Below are 24,657 nucleotides of genomic sequence, written 5' to 3'. Positions count from 1 at the left end.
CCCCCCTTCTTTTCAGCTGTGAAATCAGAATTTCATGGAGAAGTTCTAATATAAAATACATAAAAGTGACACTGTTGTGATTGAACATAAAGAGAGTTAAGAAATGACAACCCAACTCCTTGTCCTTCTTGCCACCCCCAAGCCACCTCTTCTCTCTGAAGCACACTTTGAAAACCACTCCTCTGAAAGAATTTTTGACACCTGTAAATGATAATTATTCATAGCTAATTTCCAAACTTTTATTTTTCAGTCAGTGTATATATATTTTTAAAATATTTTCAGTTTAGTTTTTTTTAAAAAGTGTACTTTTTTCTAGGCTTTTAGGAAATACAACTCATTTCTAGTCTTCCATTTTTTTTTTTTTTAATCATAATGAGATGAATTTGCCTTCATCAGATCACTGCCTGGGTGTTAGACTGACTGAGTTCTTGTCCCTGGCCCTATGACAAATGACCTTGGGCAGGTCGTTTGGCTGCTTTATGCCTCAGTTTCCCAATTATTGATTTATTTAAGTAGCGTGGCCTGCCATAATTTATAGAGATGGCATAAGAATGGGATAGAGAATACTGTATAAAGTTTTTATACTCCTAAGTAGAACAGTACACATAGTAATGGACTATCTTAATTATAGTGACTTTAACTTACTACCTCAAGATGTCCTCATTTTATGGCCATGTAAGGTTGATAGCATTCAGGGTGTTTTTTTTTTTTCCGGTACGCACGGGCCTCTCACTGTTGTGGCCTCTCCATTGCGGAGCACAGGCTCCGGACACGCAGGCTCAGCGGCCATGGCTCACGGGCCCAGCCGCTCCACGGCATGTGGAATCTTCCCGGACCGGGGCACAAACCCACGTCCCCTGCATCGGCAGGCGGACTCTCAACCACTGCGCCACCAGGGAAGCCCGCGTTCAGGGTTTTGAATGAGCTGTATGTATGTTTATCAGATGAATGCCGTAAACAGCTATGGCAGAGGCATTCAACATATGGCTGATTTTAAACCCAACTCTTTTTTTCCATTTCAGGTCCCCTGAAGTCATGGGTTGCTGGCTCCTGCTCAGAGTGACAACACCCTGTGGAGTCTGCTGGTACTGGCCCAACCACCACAGAGCCCCACTGGAGCATGGAGCCAGCCTAGAGAGGGTGTCAGGTAGGAACTGTTTTTTCACTTTATGGCACGGTTTTGCCGATTGGAAAAGAAAAAAGTAAATTTTATACCCCTTAAAGGGTATAAAACATTGGTGAATATTTTAAAGGGCTTTTCAAAACTGAGCCATATTGGAAAAAATCAGCACTTACCCTGTCCTGTGCAAGCAGGTTCTATACAACATCCAGTTCCCCACAGTGTCCGTGATGTCAGTTACACGTAGCTCTTCTCAAACGGATGCGTTTGACCCAGGTTTTTAGTGATTATAAAACATAAGCAGTTAGTAAATCAGATGTAATGTTGACATAGTTCTGCAAGTACTTCTTAACTACTTTGAATGATAGGGTCCTGAGCAAAACAGTGATGGGTCTCTTGGCACTTTAAATGCGGGACCATGCTCCATGTTTTTCAGAACAGCCTCCTATCATCATTTTTCATTCAACACCATGTTTCTGAAAAACAAGCAAGTAATAACATATATGCTGTCTAAGTAGTTTACATGGATTATCTCATTAAATCTTCGCAAGAACAGTATGTGGTAGATATTGTAATTACCCCATTCTACAGATGGAGAAACTGAGACTTAGAGACGTTAAATAACTTGCCCACGGTTACAGTATTACTGAGTAGGAAAGCCAGATTTGAACCCAGGGAGTCTGACTAAAGAGTTCTTGTTACTTAGATTATAATTCCTTATTTTTTTCTACAGTTGAAAAAGTTCAGATGTCAAGGGGCTAAAGAATTTTCTCAAAACTAAAACATGAAATTTTTGGAGATACACAGTAATTAACCATGAGACACCTTGATCTTAGGAGCTTTTGCTTAAAGTTTATCTCTACTTTAAAAATAATAATAATCTAAAATATTTCCAATAGGCTGACCAACTGTATTGCATTTTGTAATAAATTATCATTGGACCATATGGTCAGATTTTTATTTTGTGATAGTGCTTTCTAGAAGACACTTCACAGAAAGATGGAATAGAGTATGCAAACACTGAAGCAATCAGCATTGAACTAATACTTGTTTGTCTTTTTAATATTAGATATTCTGATGATTATTGTGTTAACATTTGGAAATATTTCTGTAAGTTGGAAGATATGGGTATTGTATTTCTGAATATCTAGTGATATAGAAACATTTTACTTCAAATGTTTTATGTGACAGGAAAGTAATCCTTCCAAAAACAGTTGCATGGTACCCAAAATTAAAAATAGAATGGAAGCAATGATCAAGAAGGATTTCTTCTTAAAGATTGGTCTTCAACATGGAAAGAACGACAACTCCCCAGATATACACGATATCTGTGACAGACTGTAAAACCAAAATGGAAGCCCTTTTAGCTTAATATCTTTCTGTCTTAACCTAAACTTTGTTAATATTTTAAATACTTCAAGAGTTTGAAAACACACAATTTTGTGGAGATGATAGCATTCTAGATCCTTTCTCAATGTGTTTTATTTAAAAGTTTACATAACATGCACTTTAATAAGATTTGTACGTTCCATAATATTCATGAAAATATTAAATATTTGAAAAAAGATTGCTTGGAGAGTTGTTACTTTTCTGAGGGTTCTTAATGAGAGTATAATGAAATGTATAACAAATCCAAAGGGATAAAAAATATTTCATAAGAGGCTTTCTAGGAAGATTTTCCAATATTTATTTCACTGTGAGTCACATTTTTATTGTTTTTCTTAAAGAATATAATTTTGTTTGTCTCTAAAGACTGACTCATCTGCTCTTCAAAAAGAACATAGATAGGAATGTTGTATCTAACTCTGAGATGGATATTTGAGAAGTCTTAGAAAAACAAAGCAAAGCATGGCTAGATTAGGGAACCGATTAAAATACTATCATTCCTGCTTTCTTTTTTGTGTAATACAGATTTGTTGAGCTGAATATTCTGATGAAGAGGTGATAAGTAAGGATACTTTAAGTAAAAGCTATTATTTAAATAATGATCATGCTTTATCAAAATCTAGTAATACAAAAATCTGTGAGCACACTGGTTATCTCAGAAGGTAGACAATTTAAGATTGATACCAGTAGTCCCAGTAGCAGGATTCAGACTTTTTAAAGTGTACAGATTGAAGCAGTCAAGTGGTATAAAATTGCTAAGAATCAAGGATATTTAAGAAACTCTTAGCTATTGAGTTAAGGACACTCTTAAATCAAAATATTTACATTTGGGGGAATAATGTGCCACTATGAATAGAAACCGATCAGTCAAAAGTGCAGAGTTTTTGTTTTATTAACAGCATTTGCTACGAACAGAGCATAGACTGTTAGAAACTAGGAATTATTCTTACAGTTAGTAGAGAGCTATGCTTGCTATCCACATTTTCCCTCTTCCTGTAGCTTCACTAGCACACTAGAACCCAAGCCAGGAATAGTAGCCACCTCCTTCTGTTCCCCAGTGCCTTTCTTAGTTACCAGGTCCCTAGGATGACCAGGAAGGAAGGAGAGTGTTGGATCTAAAAATGGGACTTGTCCTCTGTCACATAGCTAATTATTGTCAAACCAGGGTTGGAATCAACACTGAATAACTCTAGACCGGTGCTTTTCCATTTTATCATGCTGCCTTTCGTTATACCAGTGTTTTTCAAGCAATAGAAACCATTTATTTATAAAACAAATTATTGTACATAGAAATCCAAAAGATAAAAATAAAATGTTCTGTTTGAAGCCAAGGTGGAAAGCATGAAGCCCAGACCATAAGCCTTCTCGTTGCCTCTCTTTTCCTTTTCTCACCGGGCACCTAAAGAAACCTAAGCCTTCACAGTACAGTTTTAACATGCACAACATACCACAGAGTTTTAAAAGTCATCTATGTTTCTGTAATGGTAATTACTTCATTGAATATTTCTCTTATAAACTATTTTCTTTGTCATAAATCTTCACTGGAGCTCTTTTTTCAGCTCAAGATAACATCTAGCTAAGTGTAGTGAACATCTTATTTCAGGCTCTGAATCCTCCAATCCAAAATGAAAGCCATCTTGAGGAGCTGGAGAGAGGGTTTGAGAAGAACAAGGAGTCTTCCCTTTAGCGAGGGAGATACACTGTTTCTATTTTATCTACCTTGCACCTTGTGCCTGTGCTAAATGAATTTGACAAAAGGTATATGCATGGAAGTAGAAGAATATTTTCTCAACTCATTCTCAAAGTTGCTAAACGCTTGCCTGGAATAACATATCTTAAGCACATGGCCCTGCTTACTCACTGCTTGGGAAACACACCACAGTACTTACTTCTATTCCCCAACCTTATACATTTGTTTCTTAAGCTTAGAGATGATCATAACATTGCTGTGCAGTTTTCTGCTGCTTACTTTTAAGTTGAAATCTCATTTTTGTTTCAGATTCTCCTTCTTCTGTGGTTAACAAACAGCTCGGATCCATGTCACTTGACGAGCAACAGGGTGCGTGCAACAGGAGATGCGCTATGCCCATCCATCCATAGTTTTATGGCAATGCATAAACAAAGCTCTCACTTTTTCAAAGCATTTCATTTTGGTTATGGTCTGATAGTCAGTATTTTGTGGGCTGAATTACCTTAGGTGGTATTATGCACAAAGGGCCTTCTTGGCCTATACAAATTATTTTCTGTATAAGCTAATTTCTACCTTTGGCCCTTTATGCCAACTTTGGACTCTCTTCCTATAATGGTATTATAATGGATATAATATCGATCCTTTTTTTAATGCTAGCTATCATAAAATTGTGTAGAACTGTGGATGTGAGGTTAGCATATTACCTAGTGGCTAATTTAGAAAAAGTTATTTGAACATAGTAATGTTCTGTATTACTGCATTGCTATAATAATGATACTTGATTTTGTGTCTCACTTATCTGGTAGTTAAACTCCTGATAGCTTTAACTTTAAGGAATACAATTATGAATGCAGAGATAAGCTCCAAAGCCACCAATCAGAAGGGAAAGTAGCTTCCACTTCCACTTGCACTTTTGAAGTAGGAGAGGTATAGAATCCACCTTGAAGCCTTGAGCGGAGGCTGATGAAGTAGATTTTACAAATATTTTTAAAAAATTTAAAAAGAATAACTTAGCACTATAGCCGTAAGCTTTAGTTGGCTAAAAGTTTACATATGTAGGATGACTCATAGGTCAACAGTATCGGGGGAAATGAAATATTGAGGAAGTACCTATTGAGTGTGAAATAGATCTAATTTTAACTGTCTTCTTAGAGAATTATTCAGAAACTAATTTCGAAACAAATTAGAAAACTTCTGTACATCTGATCTTACTATTCTTTATAGACCTGAGTTGACAGATATTTGCTATAGATTTTTCTGTTCTTGAGAATGAATGAATGAATTTGAGAACTAAGAAATTATGCGTGCTTTATCTTTATACATTTATTGTAGAGGTATTATCAGTAAAGAAGAATTAAGGTATAAAACAATTATAGCACTATATTATAATATATTTTACTACTGTTTAAAACTGCCCTCTAATGAAATAATCTGTTTTTGGTAAGGCTATATGAATGTAAATACTACCAGAGAGTTTGTAGCCAAATTCATATTTTATTTAATCTTACAGAATAATTTCCATAGAATTACATTGAATATTATATTTAAGTTGGTAATTAATGTACATATGTTACGGCATATGACAGAAAGAGATGAGAATATAGGATAACTCCCATATTTTTGCCATCAATGCCTGGGTAAATGATGGTGCCATTTACTAGGGTAAACTAGTTTGGAGGCAGAAATCAAAAGGTTCTTTATTTTTTTGGCCATGTAAAGTGTGATATGCCTTTTAGTCATATGAGTAGAGATGTTAGATAAAAGGTCAGATATTGCATAGGTTTGGCAGAAGCTGCATGATGATAGACCGTCATCAATGTAGCTTTGCAATAAGTTCTCTGAGCAGAAATGTTCTAATGACAGTATATCCAAATGAATTGAATCCTGAGCTTTTACATGCCTTTTTGTTCAGCAGGATGACATCTTTTAAAGTACTGGGGACTTCTACATTATAGGCTTATATTACCTAAAGATAACCTCTACTATACAAGTTAACAGAAACTTCCCACAACTGTCTTTCTCACCTGGACTAATGCAGTAACCTCTTAACTGGTTTCCTCACATCCACTCAGGCTGTATCTCTTCTCTACCAACAGCCAGAGTGAACTTTTAAAAATGTACATCTAATCATGTCTTTCATCTGCCTAAAACTTTTAAACTGTGTGCATTTGCCCTTAGGCAATCTAAATCCATACCACTTGGCTTGCAGAGCTGTACATGACCTGGCCCCTTCCCTCACTCATTAAGCTCTTGCCAATTAAGCCTTCTTTCAATTTTTCTAACACTCTAAGCTCGTTTCCCTCTCAAATCTCTTGTATATGGTATTCCCTCTACCAAAAATGCTTTTCCCTTTAGCAACTTGTACTCATCAAAACTCACTTAGATATTACTTTCCCAAAAGTAATATGACATTCTAATCTGAAATAGTTCTCCCCTCTTTTTCTCTTTGTGACCTGCTATATTCCTTCGTTGCATTTGTCAAAATTTGTAATCATACGTTTATTTAAGGGATTGTTTGTTTAACTGCCTATCTTTCTCCGTGTTCTCTAAATGTTTTCATTCACTATAATATATTCAGTGCCTAACATCATATCTGTTTTCATTAAACAGTAAATATTTGTTGAATGAATGAGTAAATCAATTCTTTAAGCAGTGGGATGCTATAGAAATTATTCCAGCTTGGGAGAAACATGACCAGATTTATGTCTTAGATCATTTTGGCAGCTTTATAGATGCCTGATTGGAAGGGAATAAAATTGAAAACAGCAAGACTACGTAAGAGGCTATTGCAGTAGGCCAGGTGAGAGATGATGAGGGGTCCAATCTAAGGTGATAGCAGCGGGAAATGAGAAGAATAGACAGATTTTAAAAAATATTTAAGAGCTAGAATTGATGGGACTTTGAGACTGATTAGTTATTAAAAATTAGAGAATGATATCCAGGTGTCTTGATAGGGTGATAGATAGTAATACTGAACCAAGATAGGGATTTCAGGAGAAACAGCCAGTTATAGGGGGGAAAAGGTGCATGCGATTTTCTTGATATGTTGAGTTTGAAGTACCTTTGGACATCCAAATGGAGAAATATCATAGACAATTGGATGGAGATATGATATGTTTCTGGAAGTCAACAGAGAAGCCTGAGATGCAGATAAAAATTAGGAATCGTCAATTTACAGATGACAGTTGAAACCACGAGAGTAGATAAAATTGTCTAGGAAAAGAGGAAAGTCTATGCTACAAGGAGGAAGCAGAGAAAAGTATCTGGCTAAGGAGACAGAAAAGGAATGATCAGAGAAATAGGGCAGAAAGAATGCCATAACCAACGTCAGGAGAAAAGAAAAGTTCAAGGAGGAACTGGTCAGTAGTGCATTGTGAAGCAGTGAAAGGACAGAGAAACGTTTTTGAATTTGGCAATATGTGGGTTACTGACTGCTTCGGCACTGCAGTTATATGTGGAGGCAAAAGCCAGATAGCAGTGGTTTGAGGAGAAAGATTTCTTTAAAAAAGTGAACACATTGGTATGTAGGTGACTTTCAATAAGCTCAATTAAGAATGAAAAGATAGAGAAAAGGTAATGTCTGGGAGGGAGTTACAATTTCAAAACTGAGCATGTTTATAAAATAAGAAAGAATCTTTGTAGAAGAGGTTAAAGGTATAGTGAATAGTTGATGTCCCCAGATAGGCTATTATTTCAAGTTTTAATCTTTGTCAAGACCCTTGTTCTCTATTTTACCCTGTAGAATGGAAAAAGTAGTACATTTAATAAGTTTTTTCCTGAATATATCTCTAATGATTATTTTAAGCATATTTTAAATGTCTTTTTCATACTTTTAAAAGACACTAATATATTTTTTAATTGATAATTCAGTTTTACATTTACCTGACAGTGTTCATCTTCCAGCTGTCCAGGTGCTTTTACATGTTGCTTAATTTAATTTCCCATAGTAGTTCATAGATTTTCTTTCTTTTTTTTTTTTTGATTTATTTTTTGGCTGTGTTGGGTCTTCGTTGCCGCGTGCGGGGTTTTCTGTAGTTGCGGCGAGCGGGATCTGCTTTTCGTTGCGGTGCGATGTCTTCTCATTGCGGTGGCTTCTCTATTGCGGTGGCTTCTCTTTTGTGGAGCACGGGCTCTAGGCAAGCGGGCTTCAGTAGTTGTGGCTCGCAGGCTCAGTAGTTGTGGCTCGTGGGCTCTAGAGCACAGGCTCAGTAGTTGTGGCGCACAGGCTTAGTTGCTCCGTGGCATGTGGGATCTTCCTGGACCAGGGATGGAACCTGTCCCCTGCATTGGCAGGCGGATTCTTAACCACTGTGCCACCAGGGAAGTCCTAGATTTTCTTTATTTTGAGGGATTACTAGGCTAAAAATGTTACTAATAAAATTTTTAAAATTGTAATTGACTTGTTTCATTGAAAAGATTTCTTTTCTTTCAACAATTATATACACATTATTGAACTGGTTGATTGCAAACAGTGTTTTTGCTTATTTATCTTGAATTTTTTTAAAAAGCACCACACTTTGTCTAATATATTTAATGTAAACCTTAAGGCCATAAATGCAGCTGCCTGGTTGCCTCAATAGTTTTTATTTTCTTTTATCAAAATAGTTTTTAAAGAAATAAATGATAGGGAAATAAGTGTACAGCATGCACATTGTTTTTATCCTGTGATAAAATACTTTGAGCTACTCTCCAAATTTAGGGCTGTGGGTACACACATTGACAGCCCTTCTGTGCTAATTAGAAAGTATTTGAATAAGCACAGTTATATCTGTCATGCATTTTGTTTAGTTTGAACAATATATTTTAATGAGTAGTTTTGATTTTCCTTTTATTTATATCTCTGTTATAACTACTGTATTTTAAGGGGGAAAATCCTCTTTGGACATATTTCTCTTGCCTCTTACTAAAACTAACAAATTTTTCCTGTTAAAAATATTTAGGCCAGAAATTCCCCCTTCTTTTATTAACAATAACAACAATAACAAAAGAAACCCATAATCTTAACATTTAATTTTTGAGAGGATATGAAGAATTAATTTTGTCTGAGTTTTAAATTTTGGCCATGACTATAGCAAGTTACTTTATATTCATTTTACAGTGATAATCATTAAGTGGAAGTTGATAATGCCATTAAATTTGAAACTTACACCTATAGGCAATTGTGCATCTGTCAGACACTCATTTTCCACTCTAGATTTAAAGAAATAAAAATGCTAATTTGTAGGCATTAGAAACATAAATGCTAATTATCCATTATTTTATATAAACAGACTTCTTTTGACATTAATAAAATGTTTACTCACAGAAAGAGACTTGTGGATGATCAGAAAGCAGTGAAACAGATTTTACTAAATCTACTAGGGTAGATTGGGAATGGAAAAAGTGGACCTGTCTTGCATTAAGTATTATTCCCTTAAGATTATATACTGGGCTTCCCTGGTGGCGCAGTGGTTGAGAGTCCGCCTGCCGATGCAGGGGACACGGGTTCATGCCCTGGTCCGGGAAGATCCCACATGCCGCGGAGCGGCTGGGCCTGTGAGCCATGGCCGCTGAGCCTGCGCGTCTGGAGCCCCTGCTCCGCAACGGGAGAGGCCACAACAGTGAGAGGCCTGCATACCACAAAAAAAAAAAAAAAAAAAATAGATTATATACTGTCACCAAGTTGAAATTTTATTTTAATAATATCATCTTGATGATAGTACATCAAGCAATATTTTAAATTGCCATTAAATGTACTTTGACAACTCTAATTTTTATTAAATAAATATCTAATGATTGAAGACTGCTGTATTAGTGGGACAGATAAGTTCAGTATTCATCACACTGGACTACCTCTGTATATGTCATATTTTAAATTCTAGAAAATAAAGTTAGTGAAATCAGACTTCATTTAGATTTTTTTTTATATTCCTTAGAACTAGTTATCACTCAGTTGCTTAGAATGAAGTAGCTAATCCCCTTTTCTCCAACTACTAGTCTAGGTTCTTAAAATTAGTGATGTATTTCATCTTTTGGAAGTTAAACACTATTTAATTTTTATTGCATATGCTTACTTGTTCCACTCTCCTGCTAACCAAATCAATATCTATATTTCTAGTTAAATTGTTTTCTAACTCAGAATTGTCTATGATAAAAATAACTGACATTTATTGAGTTTTTAATTTGTAACTGGCACTGTGTTAAGAATTTTGTATGTATTATCTCATTTGTTGTAATTTAATGAGGTGAATACTAATGTAATCCTCATTTTACTGGTGAAGAAACCAAGACTCCAAGAAATATGTAAAGACAAGTGAAATAAGTGGTAGAGCCATATTTGTATATCTGTTTCATTAATTCAACTCATATTAAATGCCTGTTACCTTGTAGCAAATACTGGGCTTGGCACCAGTTTGCATGAATGAATAAAGCTAATGCTCCCTGTGCTTGGAACAGAGTTGATTAATAATAATAATAATGATAATAATAATAGAGTTGATTAACCATAATAATAACAACATAGACACTTACATTACATTTTCTTTGTGTCAAACATTACTTTGAGCAATTTTTATATGTTTATTTACTTAATCCTCACCAAAGCCATATACAACAGGTACCATTATTATCCCCATTTTCAGATGAGGAAACTGAGGTAAAGAGAGGTTAAGAAACTTGTCCAAGGTCACACACTGTGTGTCTGTGTTAGAGATGTGATTCAAATCCAAGCAGCCTGGTTCCAGTGTCTGTGATCATAACCACTGTCCTTTGCTTCATCTAACGGTAAAGACAGGTGATGAGAAAAATAAATACAAGTGTCCTAAGTGTTATAAAAGAGGAAGTAAGTTTCAGTGGGGAGCATATGAATGAGTCTGTCTCTTCTGGTAGGGGGCCAAATAAGGCATTCCTGAGGATGAGACATTTTAGCTGCAATCTGAAAGATGAGTATGAGTAAGTTAGGTCAAGGAGAGGGAGGAAAGGGGATCATGAATAGCGTGTGCAGAGGCTCTGAGATAATCACATTAGAATGACTAGAGGAGTCCCAGTATGGCTGGTGTTTGCTCTGGCTTCAAGAGATAGGTAGAGTCCAGATTGAGATGGACCTTTTAGACTTTTTTAAGGTTTTAGATTTTAATTTAGGAACAGTAGGAAACCAATGAAGGATTTAAAATAGGGAACATGGCCTGATCTGGTTTGTTCTGAATAGAGTAAGAAAAATTGATTAGAGACTAATAAATCACTTAGGTGGTTCTGCTGGTAATAAGGATTTTGACCTGATGATAGAAGTAAGGTAGAGATGTAAAGAGATTCATGACATATTTCAAATGTAGAGTACATGGGTTTTGATGAACGAGGCAAAGGATTGAGGAGGAGTCCAGAGTATAAATTGCAGTAGCAACTCTGGAATTTCTATGTGGGGGGATGGTTTAGCAATGGCAATCTGCTTGGAGGGAGCAGGGTCGGGTGTGTCTTAAATCTGTTTTTGTTTTGTTTTGTTTTTTTGCGGTACGCAGGCCTCTCACAGTTGTGGTCCCTCCCGCTGCGGAGCACAGGCTCCGGACGCGCAGGCTCAGCGGCCATGGCTCACGGGCCCAGCCGCTCCGCGGCATGCGGGATCCCCCCGGACCGGGGCACGAACCCGCGTACCCTGCATCGGCAGGCGGACTCTTAACCACTGCGCCACCAGGGAAGCGCTTAAATCTTTTTATACAGTAAATGCAGTGTTTTGACTTAGATTATACATTTATTTGTGGTGGTTTGGGAAAGGTAATAATAGAGACTAGCAGGTGACATTTCTAGGGCTGCAAGGGTAACTCCCAAGTTTTGACTGAGTACAATTGATTGGCTACTTCCTGAAACAGGTGACCCTGGAAAAGGAAGAACATATGGGAGAGGATATATAGAAGGAGGTGGAGATCACAAACTTAGTTTGAATATGTTGATTTATCTGTGTGAGGCATCCAAGTAGGAAAGTCTGTTGGGCAGTTGATTGTATCGTTGTGGCATTTAGCAAAGATGGCAGAGCTAGAGAAGTAAATTGGAGAATTTTCTGCATGTAGATGATAATTGAAGGTATGAAAGTAGATGAAATCATCTAGGTTGAAAGTAAAAAGTGAGACATCTAAAACATCTCAAAAAAAATCAGAAAAAATTCCAGAATTAAATATTTTGCTAGAGGAGAGCTGATAAAGGAGATGGAGAAGTAACAACCACATTGGGAGGTAATAGGTAAAGTAGAACAGTGTGATGTCATTAGATCAAAAGAAGAGAAATTTTCAAATACAAGACAGTTGTCTATTTGCTGCTGAGAGGCCAAATATAAATGGGTTCTAAAAATTCTCCACTAGATTAATCAACACGGAGGTGATCAATCTCATTAGTGAGGGCAGTTTCATCTGGCTGATAGAGGCCAGAGTAGAGTAGGAGAAGATGAAAAGTACTTCTCAATGGAGATGAGAATTAAGAAAAGTACTTCAAAACGATAAGCAAGGAGGACAGTAGCTGGAGGGGAAAGTGGTTAAAGACAGTGTTCTCCTAAGCTGTCTACCTCATTCGTTCATTTTCATCTGGAAGTCACATTTTGTTACATTTTTTCATCTGGAAGTCACATTTATTCAATCAGAGTATCACAGACAGGTTTGATTTTTTAATAGAGAATATAGGTGAGGAAACAGTAATAAAAAGAAAAATCTTGGATGAGAATTTTGGCAGGGTTTATGTGCCACATGGGGTACGCATTTTTACTTATTTTCTATCTGTTCTCCCTCCAAACTGAAAGTGAACTAGGAATAGAAGACTTTTATGAACAGGGGGGTATAAGACTAGCAGTTCTGAAGTACAGGGAAAGAAAGCCTAGGTAGCATAGGTAAAATGACTACTACATTTCAATCCATACATTTTAAATATTAGAGGCAAAATGGAACCAGGCACAGTCTGAGTCTGTATGTATCCCAACCCCACGTTTAAGTTCAATGCACATTTCTGTGTTATGTCATGAAAAAAGGTATTGGATTAAAATTATTGTCATTGATACACAGGTTGAGTTTTGATTGTCAGGAAGAAAATTTGACTAGGGTATTATTTCCAAAAGATTACATAGGAGAGTTTTCCTAGTAAATATCAGTATTAAAGTTGCACTTTGTTTTTGGCTTTCATAATTAACTATTGTTAATTTCTGTGTAAAGTCAGATTGCACTATGAGAACACTCAATTTTAGAATAAAAGCCTTGCCTCACAGTCACCTATGTGGTGGATAGGAGTTCTCTGTTTAGAATCTACTCCTAGAAACAGTTTCTGCACTTTGAATCAGAATATGCTTCCTTATACAAATGATTGGAAGACGTGGATATCTAGTAGTCTGAGGTATGCAGAAAAGTTACAGGTTCCTGACCTATAAAATTGGAAAGTTTGCACTGGCCTAGAAATTATACTTGAGAAATTTGCCTTTTCTTCTATGTATGCCAAGCAAGTTGGGGTGCAAAATTTGGGGAGATAGTTGAGCTTTATCATTGCTATGTCAGTGTTTTTTCAGAGGATTTCATCATATATTTTGTTTCCTTTTAGATTGATTTTTATTTTAAACATTTGGCAAAATAGAAGGAAAAATATTGACAAGTTCATTGTGCAATAGAAAATCCCTGAGGCAAAGAATATATTATTTCTATATGATCCACAGGATATCTGAGCTACTGTAGGTGATTAATGGATGATTGTACAGTTAGAATGGTGACCTAGCAGCAGAGAAAATGTTGGGCATAGTGGTTCTACACAAATTATTGTGGCCATATGCTACTTAATTATCATCATTTTGATAACTTTGTTTAAATTTACACATAGGATGGGCCTCCAGGGATATCCTAGCTGAAACACCAAACATCCATATCAATATTTAGATGATATACAAACCTAGTTACCAAGATAGCATATTTTATTACTACTTTCAGCATGTTTTTTTAGAACCACAAATGATTAATTTCATAGTTGAAATGTACAGATTGAATGGTTTGAAAATATGTGTATTAACCAAAAAAAAGTTTATTTGTGGTTCTTATTGTGAATCAAAGCTTGAAAGATACCTAATTAAAGTTCAAAGAAGTTGCTTCCAAATTGTATTCCAGCCCATTCTGAGATTTTTTTCTGAGCCAATGCATTAATCTGAAAGGGCTCTTTTGGGAAAGGATCTCTTAAATTTGCTTCCCAGAATCTCATGTTACTGACTATTCACTTCTAACTCCAAAAAATGAAGTCTTTTACAGGATATTGTCTTGATTTTTATGTGGTTATAACTGTGCTTGCTGAAGCATGTTTTTTTTGTTTTTGTGTTTGTTTTTGCGATACATGGGCCTCTCACTGTTCTGGCCTCTCCCGTTGCGGAGCGCAGGCTCAGCGGCCATGGCTCACGGGCCCAGCCACTCCACAGCATGTGGGATCTTCCTGGACCGGGGCACGAACCCGTGTCCCCTGCTTCGGCAGGCGGACTCTCAACCACTGCGCCACCAGGGAAGCCCTAAAGCATGTATTTTAATGGCTGCTCGTTTGCCTGGATAGAGACTGCTCTAAGCTACTAACATCATCAGTTGTTTTTAATAATTAAACTACAAAGCAATATACATGGCCATCTTAGCAGTGTTGAACAAGTTAAAACTGATTTTTTCCCCCCACTACACTGTCCTTGTGCTGAGTGCACCACAATTAATTTTATTCTCCTATAATGTTTTTAGAGTGAGAAGAAATAGTTCAGTCTTTCAGTGCCCTGGAAAACATACAGTGTAGTTTTCCAATACTCTGATACCAAAGTGACAGTTTGGACTACCAGAACTTTTATCAGTTAAAGTTGCTGTTATGAATTATACATCACTTCTGAGAGATAACAATACCAGCAGTTGATATTTCTTAATTAAAATATTTATTTAAGGAATCTTATTTTCTACTGAGTATTCAAATTATTTCCAAGACAGTATAGTAAGTAGGAACTTCATATAGAAAGAAACTTAGGTTACTAGAGAAAAAGAATCTAGCTCATTATCATCATTTCATCATCTATAAAATGGAGACTAAAATATGTGCTACAGAGATTTAACAAAGGATACATATATATCCTGGGACATAGTAATGTTCAAGAAATTTTGGTTATTGTTATGATTGTGCGTTCTACATAAAGTCATTGGGTTTGGTGAAGTTCTAAACCCTAAGGCTGTTAAATTAAAATCTCTACTTGTTAAGCAAAATATTTCAGTAATATTAATATATTTCTGTGCATTATATAAGTAAGGCTTTGAATAATACAGTTTTTAGGATGTGTTTGCTAATCCAACTTTTAACACACAGAGCAAGATACGGAAAATTAAAATGGTTACAAATATTTCTTCAAATAAAGTAATAATAAAATTTATTTTTTAGTTCTTTAAAGTAGATTTTTTATAGACCTTTTTAACTTAAAATATGCACTTTATCAGAAATAATTTGTTAATTAATTTAGTAAACCAGTGATCTACATTTCCAAGAAAATTCAATTTGATAGGTTGTATATGGTCAAGAAGAGGAGTATTAAACTAGGAAGAGTAGAATGGAACAAGGCTAGGAAATGGATTTTTAAACCTCGGATATACACTTCCATTAATGCCTCAGTTGAAGAAACCATGTTCTACACTGCATAGTGTTTCTGCCAGAGACATTATTTATATGCAGTCTACAAGGAGATAACTAGACTAGGGGTCTGAAGTATTTGTTGCTAACAGAAATAATGTGATGGGCCAATTTTACTCCAGGCTGATGACTTCATTGACAACTTAAATGAACAAATTCTGTCAACTATAGTCATTTTATAAATTAAATGAGTACTACTACTGTGTTTTACATGATTTTTACTATATTCCAGAGAGATTAAATAATAACTTGGTAGTAGATAACCTAGGAAGAAGGTTTGAATTAACATTGATCATCTCAGGAAGCTTCTTGCTTTTGGAGGTTGGGGGTGCTCTTGGAGGTTGGTAGATATTTTCTACACCATTTTGACCTCTTAACAGCTAGCTATTTGTCTACTATATTCCTTTAGTCATAGCATGCAAATATCTATAGCTGCCTCTAATTTTACTCAAAAAGGAAGTTTTGATACAGCATTTAAATGGCTTCTTTTTTTTAAATTTTTGTTGGAGTATAGTTGATTTACAGTGTTGTGCTTGTGAGTTTCAGGTGTTAAATGGCTTCTTAAAACTTATGCTCCCATAACCAAGGTAGATCTATGAAATTTAATCCTACAATTCTCTCACACCTGCTTTTTTCCCCCCCTATTTCTTCTCTACTTTAAAAGAAAAATAATAGCAAAGCACTTTACAAAATGTTGTGAGAGATAATGAAAGAAGTAGCCCCAGCTCTACCTCTTAGTTTCCTTGATCATTCATTCAGTCTTTCAGCTATCTTCACCAATTCCAGATCCCTAAGGATGACTGTGGTTTGGGCAGCAGTGGGACAGAAATTTTAGCAACATAACTAAAGAATAAGGGAAAACTGTATGTGGACAAATGACTAACAGCACATTTTTCAAAGATTGTCAAGGATAGGACAGATATTTTAAAAATCCCGTTCAGGAATTCCCTGGTGGTCCAGTGGTTAGGATTCTGGCATTCACTGCCGAGGGATCAGGTTCAGTCCCCAGTTGGGGAACTAAGATCCCACAAATCATGCAGCGTGGCCAAAAAAAGTCCCGTTCTTGATAATTTTATGTAAGTTAAAGATATGTTAATTTGGTTATTTTATCAGAATGCCATTTGGTAAAATACGTCCTCTAAAACATTGAATGTAATATTGAATCTTCGAAAGTCGTAATGGATTGTTAATTCTTTTTCCAGCAGCTGTTTATATCAAGGACATAATCATAACAAAAGTAGTACAGAAACAAAGTGAATTTATCATTTGGTAGGCCAGCTTTATAATTGATTCATACTTTTATTTTCAAATAGTAATTAATGTTATAGGAGAGGATTTCTCAGGAGTTAGAAGTGAAGACGTAAAAACTGATAATCCTGAGTTTTATCAGCTTGGCTTCTCATCTCTTGGGGAGAATCCTTTTTCCTTTCTGCTACAGTTCTGTATTTTTAAGTCTTGTTAATTGTCCTCTCACAGGATAAAAGCTAGAGCAGAGTTTCTATAAGAATCTCTTTTAGTAAGTGCTCCACCGTCTTCAAGAGGAATGCAAAAAGATATGTCCTTCATTGCAATATAAAGTGGACCTAATAACCAAAAATCCTAAGTAATTTTGATTTCATTAAGTTGTTAATGCTTTTGTTGATACCGTTTTCAAGACAGAAAGCTTATTTTTAGTACTATTACATCAAGTCCTTGAACTTGTATCGAGAAAACAATTAGGACACAGAAGAGTTTCCTTTCTGCAAGCGACTGGCAGAAATGTTACATGTTTGATTATATAGCAGTTTTTATTCCCTATACATTTTAATGTTCCCCCAAGCTGTTATTCATCATAAAAAGAAAAAAAATTTAAAGCCTTATTCAAATTTGTCTTTGAATATCCATGTACTCCTTTTGGGGGCGGGAGGGGAGAGGTGACTTCAAAGTGGTTTGTATCCATTTCTGTAGAGTTTCTTGATTTTTATTTACCATTTTACAAAGATTTTATATGTTGAGATGGATGTATATTATGATTATCACCTATAGACTCTTAAGGTGGAATTGCCTTTCCATAATTTAGAAAACAAAGTTCTTGCAAGATTAGTCAGGAGAAGAGGATGGAATTATACCAAAACGTACGATCTTATAACATAAGAGTTTTAGAAAATAACAGAGCACAATAAATTTTCTTCTCCCGCCTCCTTCCCAATAGTGTACAGGCTGTAATCCCTCCCTAGATTATAAGTCTATGCATTTGAAAGAACAGAAAGAATTTGATAGCATTTAATTGCAGCAAAGTTTTTACTAAACAACTTCTTTTGGAGCCCTTGCATCTTACTTCTCAGTGTTTCTGAAGGAGCCAATGATAGTTATTCTTGATGCTGTAGCAACTGAAGAGAAAGATCCTGAGCGTTCCATTAAATAAAAGTACCAAGTTTATAAAGTATGTCATTGCATGTTAATATTCTTTGATTCCCTAAAAACTAAATATGGTTCTCAAATGTGTGTGATTTTCATCTGAATCAAAGGGAGTCATGTACACAAAGCTAGAAAATGATGCAATGCCACTTTTGAAATATAGAGTGTTTCTATAACACTTGCTTTGAACTTTAAGTGAGAACCATGTAGATGTGAGAAAGAGTTATGACAAGGACAACCTAATTTAAGTTTTATAAATTTTAGGAAATGTCATCTTTTTATTGGTTTCAGAGACTTTTTTCAAATGTTTTAAACACAATTTTCAGATAACAATAATGAAAAGCTGAGCCCCAAACCAGGGACAGGTGAACCAGTTTTAAGTTTGCACTACAGCACAGAAGGAACAACTACAAGCACAATAAAACTGAACTTTACAGATGAATGGTAAGTTAATATTTTTGTGAAGATGTTCTTAGCCATTTTGTAGGATTGTATTAGATATTATTTTTAGCACTTCATCATCTTTGTTTTGCAATAATACATTGGTTCTCAAACTTTAGTGTGCTTCAGGATCACTTGGAGAGCTTGTTAAAACACAGATTACTAGACCCCACTCTCAGTTTGAGATGGAGTCAGAGAATTTGCATTTCTAAAAACTTCCCAGGTGATACTAATATTGCTGGTCCTGGGATATTTCTTCTGATAGAAAATGCAAAAGATAAAAATAATCAATCACCAATAGACCACCAGTGCAAAAATTAATAAACCTAACATTTTGGAGCTTTTTGCAGTCTTGGTCCTATGTAAAAGGTATGTGTATGTGTATATATACGTATATATTTTTGGTTTGAGTTTTAAAACATGATTTTAATCATACCTAATATATTCAGTTCTCCCCTGCATTTATTTGAGTTAACTTTATAGTAAATATTCCCACAATACTACTTAGTTTTCATAAGTATTATTTTCTGTATAACAGATTCCATCAAGTGGATGTACCATAGATTTACTTAACCATTTCCCTTTAATTAGGCAGTGAATTTATTTGTTTATTTTTACCAAATAAAACTATAATGAATATCTTTGTTTACAAGCTTTTTCCTACCTTTAAGGTTATGGATTTGGGATATTTTTCCAGAAATAAACTATATCTAGATTGAAAGATATTACAAAATTATTTTCAAAAGGATAATCTGTTATTACATTTCTCCCAGCAGCATATGAAAGTACATGTTTTGCTGTCTCCAGACCAATGTTCAATATATTCATTTATTTGTAACATATATTTGATTTTTAAATTATTTTTATTTTTATTTAATTTATTACTGGTGAGTTTGAACTTATTTAATAGTTGTATAGATTCTTTTTAATGACATTTCTGATTATATTTATTGTTCATTTAATCTAGTTAAATCTTACATTAAAAAAAATCTAGTTATGTGAACTTCTTAAATTCTTTGCCACTGTCTCATTGCCTTGTGTGTGAGAGAGACAGCACCCAAAATTTTGTATTTGAATTTATTACTATTATTATATAAATTAATATATAGATAATCAATCTTTTTAATATATAATTAATTATATATTAATATAATTATATGTGATTAATACAGGGTGATTATATTAATCATTTAATAACCAATATATTAATTATCCTATATGATTAATATATTATTATATTAACATATTTAATTGTATATTATTATATATTATGTTAGTATAATATATAATATTGCATATAAATAATATATAATATAGTTATATATTGTTTATTAATATATAATTAATTATATGTTGATATATGATAATATTTATTTATTCTAATTCACTGGTTTCCATTTGTGTTTCTGTGTGTTTTTAAATATTAAACGCTTCGATTAAATAGGATTTTCACATCTTATTGAATACCTTTCTACATTCCAAAGACTGTTCTAGACACTGGGAATGCGTCACTGAAAAAAATAGACAAAAATATCTCTGCCCTATTGGAGCTTACATTCTAGGTATGGGAGGCAGACAATAAACATAAGTGAATTGTGTAGTATGTTTGATGGTATTAAGTGCTATGAAAGAAAATAAGACAGGTAAAGATGTTTGGGAGATCTAGGGAAAAGGTAGGCATCATTGAGAAGATGATATTTGGACAATTTGAAGGGTAAGAAGGAGTGAGCCATGCATATATCTGGGGGAAGAGCATTCTAGGCAGAGAGAAAGCCAGTACAATGGCTCTGAAGCAGAAGCAGTCTTAGTATGTTCAAGGATCTTTTAAAAAAAAAACAATGTAGCTGGAGTAGAGTGACCAAAGGAGAGAGTAGTAGCAGATAAGGTCAGCCAGGTAAGTGAGAAGGGTCTTTAAAAGGTTAAAGGATATCTCTGGTTGCTGTGTAGAGAATAGGCCTTAGGTAGAAGCTGGGAGACCAGATAAAAGGCTTTGGCAGTAAGCAAGGTGAGAGGTAGTGGTGTCTTGGACCAGGATAGGAGCAATGGAGGTAGTCAGAAGAGATTGGATTCTAGATATATATTTGAAGGTACCATTAATAGAATTTCCTTAGGAACTCTAGTGTTTGACCTCAACTTTTAAAAATAATGATATCTATGGCCCTTTTTCTTAGTACATGATTTAAGATCACAGAAGATTGTCATAGTTATTCTTAAGTCTTTTCTATTCTCATGTTTCTGTACAGAAGGGACTGATATCTTACAAACAATCTCATCTGAACATTTTTTAACCAAACATCTTTAGTCCCACTCTTCTTTTGAATGCTACTTTTCCTTCTTTAAAAACTGACCATGAATTATATTCTCTTATTTCTTTATCAAAAAAGTAATTAACTTTTTTCTGATTATGAAAGTATTCTGTATTCATTGTAAAAAAAAAAAAAATTCAAAAGAGTATGCAGTCTTTTTCATCTATGCCAGCATGGTGTCTTGCTTTTATTTTAGTTTCTTTGATCCAGATAAGGCAATTGAGCACACTGACCAAGAGTTTGGGCTCTGAACCTGACTAGCTGTTGAACCTCTCTAAGTATCAGTTTTCTCATCTGAAAAAGGGCATATTTAATAGAACCTACCTCAGACTTTGTTGGGAAGATTTAATGAGAACATGCAGAAAAAGTACATAGCACTTAGCACGTGATAGGCTTTAAATAATTGTTAGCTACAATAGTCATCTTTTATAAATTGCCTTTCAAGTCCTTTGCCCAGTTTTTTACTGTGGTGTTTATCTTTTTCTTATTGATTTATAAGAGCTATATATTATAGAATTAAGTGAGGGTAATATCATTTGTCTTTCATTCGTTGCAGATATTTTTCCCAGTTTGTTGTTTGTCTTTCAGTTTACTTATGGTAGTTTCGCTTTATGGTTTCAGCCTGTGAGCTGATACTCCTTGTCCTTCCCAGGATTAGGGGGAAAGTTTCTTCTTGTTTTCCTCTTATAGCTCTGTGATTTTATATCAAAAATATATGTTTAATTCTTTTACAATTTATTTTACCATAAAGTATGATGTAGAGCTTATAGCTCAATTTTTCTACATGGCTTTTCCCTTGTCCCAGTACCATTTATTGAGCAATCTAGTCGTTTATCTGTGATTTAAAATGCCATATTAACACATGCTAAATGTATTTACTTGATTACTTTGTCTTTTCCACTAATGGCTCTGTATTCCTACATCAATGCCATAATGTTTTAATTATCATAACTATTCTACATTGAGCATTTTATTTAAGCCTGTATCATAGCTTTCTCAATGGAAAAAAAAAAGATTTATATATCACATTGGCTTCTCTTTACCAAAATTGCTATGCATTTCTTTCTGGCTAAAAAGAAATACGTGTTCATTGCAAAAAAATCAGACTCTAAAGAGAAAGTGAAAAAAATCACTTACAGTAATCCTACTGAGATGACATTTAACATTGGTGAATATCCTTTCTGACATTTTTCTCTGCTCATATACCCATGTAGATATACATTTTTCTTAAAACTATATTATATATGGATGCCCTTTTAAAAAAATCAAATTGACTTCTGCAATTAACCTAAAAAGATTTTTATAAAATTTTGACAAAAGTTCCATGATAATTTGCCTTGTTTATTGAGTCACTGCTGTTTGTCTATAATTAACGTTTTTTAAGTTACTGTAGCTGTTCAGTTTCTTTTTCTTGTTCACATCTATACTATATTTAAGAAATTGTTGCATTTCTGTGAATTTAATTTTAATCTTAGTCAGATTGTTATACATTTTCCTCTATTTTCCTTCCCACTCAGTCCCCTTCTTACACATATGTCATGATTTGTCACAGAATGTTCATTGAAAATTATTTATTTAAATTGGTCTGGTATTCTGCTCTAGCTAAAAATTTTAACAGAATTAGGATCATCATCAGGTAGGTATTAAAACTAAAACAGAAAACATTATCCTTCTACAAAACCATGGTGCTCAATCACTTGCCATATTTGAACGACAATCTATAACTGGCAGTGGTCCACAGAGGGCAGTTCAAAGAGCAAAGAAATTTCCAGGCCTCTTTTCAAGTATTAATTTAAAAGTAGCCTAGAACAACAAAGTCTAAAAGGACCTATGATCAGAGTCTATAAAATCATTAAGAATTTGAATGTGGTGAACCATCTGTAGTGAGAACAGGAAGAGAGATTATATAATTAAGTTAAAATTCAATAGAGAGACTTGTAAAAATATATACCGGATCGTAGAAGCATCAAAATAGTGAAGAAGTGGTCCTTTCATATTTTTAAATCTCTTTTTAAATATTAAAGTGGATTAGAATAACCACCTAGACTTTCTAAAGTGATGTTTTTCAAGTACTATTAAAATAATAAATCCTGTATTTTATTTGTAGTCAAGTTTTTTGATCAACTTCTCTAGTTGTAAAATATAAAAATTATCCTAAAAGTTCATGTTTATTAACTTCTTGGTGGGATCACTTATCTTGTCTTGATGGTAGGAGCAGTACTGCCTCAAGTTCTAGAGGAAATGGGAGCCACTGCAAATCTGAGGGTCAGGAGGAATCCTTGGTCCCACAGAGCTCCATGCAACCATTAGGAGGAGAAGATGAAGCAAGTAAGATGTTAATTTTGTTTTTGTCATGACAAAACCCAGTGTTGGATGTTTGCCTGTTTTTCGGATACCTCAGTGCTACAGTTTTGTGTCTTGTTTTTAATCAATTACTTTTGCCGCAATAGTCCAGTTACTGCCGTTGATAAACAGATAACAAACGCAAAAGATAAGGACCTTAAGCATTTAAGATGGGGCGTCACAGTAAAGCACAGTTCCCCTCTGCGGACACAGTGGCCAGGATAGATGGTCATCGTACTGACAGTACGTTAGATAGAAATGTTGGTTTGAATTACCTTTACCATTTTTATACCTAGCAGTGAAATACAGAATACCTATCTGGATTTTTTCAAAGAGTATAAGTGGTTTATGGAGGGAAAAAAGGGATAAACTTTAAACAGGTTATGAGTAAATCCTGTTTCATACAAGAAGTGCCATTTAGAGTATGTTTTTAGAACCCTTTCCTAGAATAGTTTTATGTGATCATCAAATGAAATTTAGGGGTTAGTATAGCCTAGAACAGAGTAGATTTTCAGTACATACTTGATAAATGAAGGAATAAATGAATTGTTTTTCATTAAATGAATACATACCTCAGTATAACGGAGCTAACAAGAATAAAGTACGTATAAGATGACTGTCTGGTAAGCAAATGTCCAATTAGGAACAAAAAACACTGAGCCTTCATGGGTCTTGGAATTAAATCCAGAAATAAGTATTTTCAATGGCCAAACAGAATTTATGGTGGGGCTAACTTTATTATTTGTTCATGATAGTTCAAATTAGACCAAATGCATGACAAAAGGGCAGAAAAATACTCAGTTTTAAGTTTAGATTCTCTGAAGTTTAGAGGAAAAAAAAGCAAGATTGAGAAATGTCTGTTGTGAGGGCTAATCTAAAGCAGAGATTCTTCACATGGAGTTCATGAAGGTCCACACATAGGCTTTAGGAAGAGGCAGTGGGCACAATTGCACATTTCTTCCTAATAGCGTTTTACAGTTTTGTGGGTACATACATAGTATTTGCATTATACTGGCAGGGCGAGGTTTTATCTGAGTGTCAAAAGTTTCTACGACCCCAAAAGGGTTAAGAACTGCTTATATATAGGAAAGCTGGAGTATTAAATTGGTGTTCATTTTTCTAAAAAACAAAATTAGGATTTAATGATAATTTGGTTGAATTCCCAGAAGCTCCTGAAGAATCATCAGAGGATGTGACAACACTTCAGGGAGGTACGTCTGCAGAAAGCACAGTTCAGAACAGTATAGATATAGGTGAGTTGTCATGTTCTTTTTAGATAATTCCTTAATCTGTATTAGTCTCTCCAGAGTTAGAGACCATTTCCAAATAGATGTGTTGTGGAATTTTGT

At 34.7% G+C, this 24,657-nt stretch overlaps 1 protein-coding gene across 9 annotated transcripts in view; it reads left to right on the top strand.

Moving 5' to 3' along the window:
• Nucleotides 1-24,657, top strand: part of DCAF6 (DDB1 and CUL4 associated factor 6) — a 173,014-nt gene that overhangs the window by 104,576 nt on the left and 43,781 nt on the right. For 4 of the 9 annotated variants that reach the window (XM_060133747.1, XM_060133795.1, XM_060133803.1 and 1 more), the window contains 4 exons: nt 4,506-4,565; nt 18,545-18,662; nt 23,178-23,293; nt 24,475-24,561. In XM_060133747.1, the coding sequence (XP_059989730.1) occupies nt 4,506-4,565; nt 18,545-18,662; nt 23,178-23,293; nt 24,475-24,561 (381 nt within the window). The remainder of the gene's footprint in view (nt 1-4,505; nt 4,566-18,544; nt 18,663-23,177; nt 23,294-24,474; nt 24,562-24,657) is intronic. The other 5 variants (XM_060133776.1, XM_060133812.1, XM_060133820.1 and 2 more) reach the window with 3 other exon arrangements.

The sequence above is a fragment of the Lagenorhynchus albirostris genome, chromosome 2 (assembly GCF_949774975.1).
Source record: "Lagenorhynchus albirostris chromosome 2, mLagAlb1.1, whole genome shotgun sequence".
NCBI classification, from domain to species: domain Eukaryota; kingdom Metazoa; phylum Chordata; class Mammalia; order Artiodactyla; family Delphinidae; genus Lagenorhynchus; species Lagenorhynchus albirostris.
This window is presented reverse-complemented; position numbering and strand designations above follow the sequence as displayed.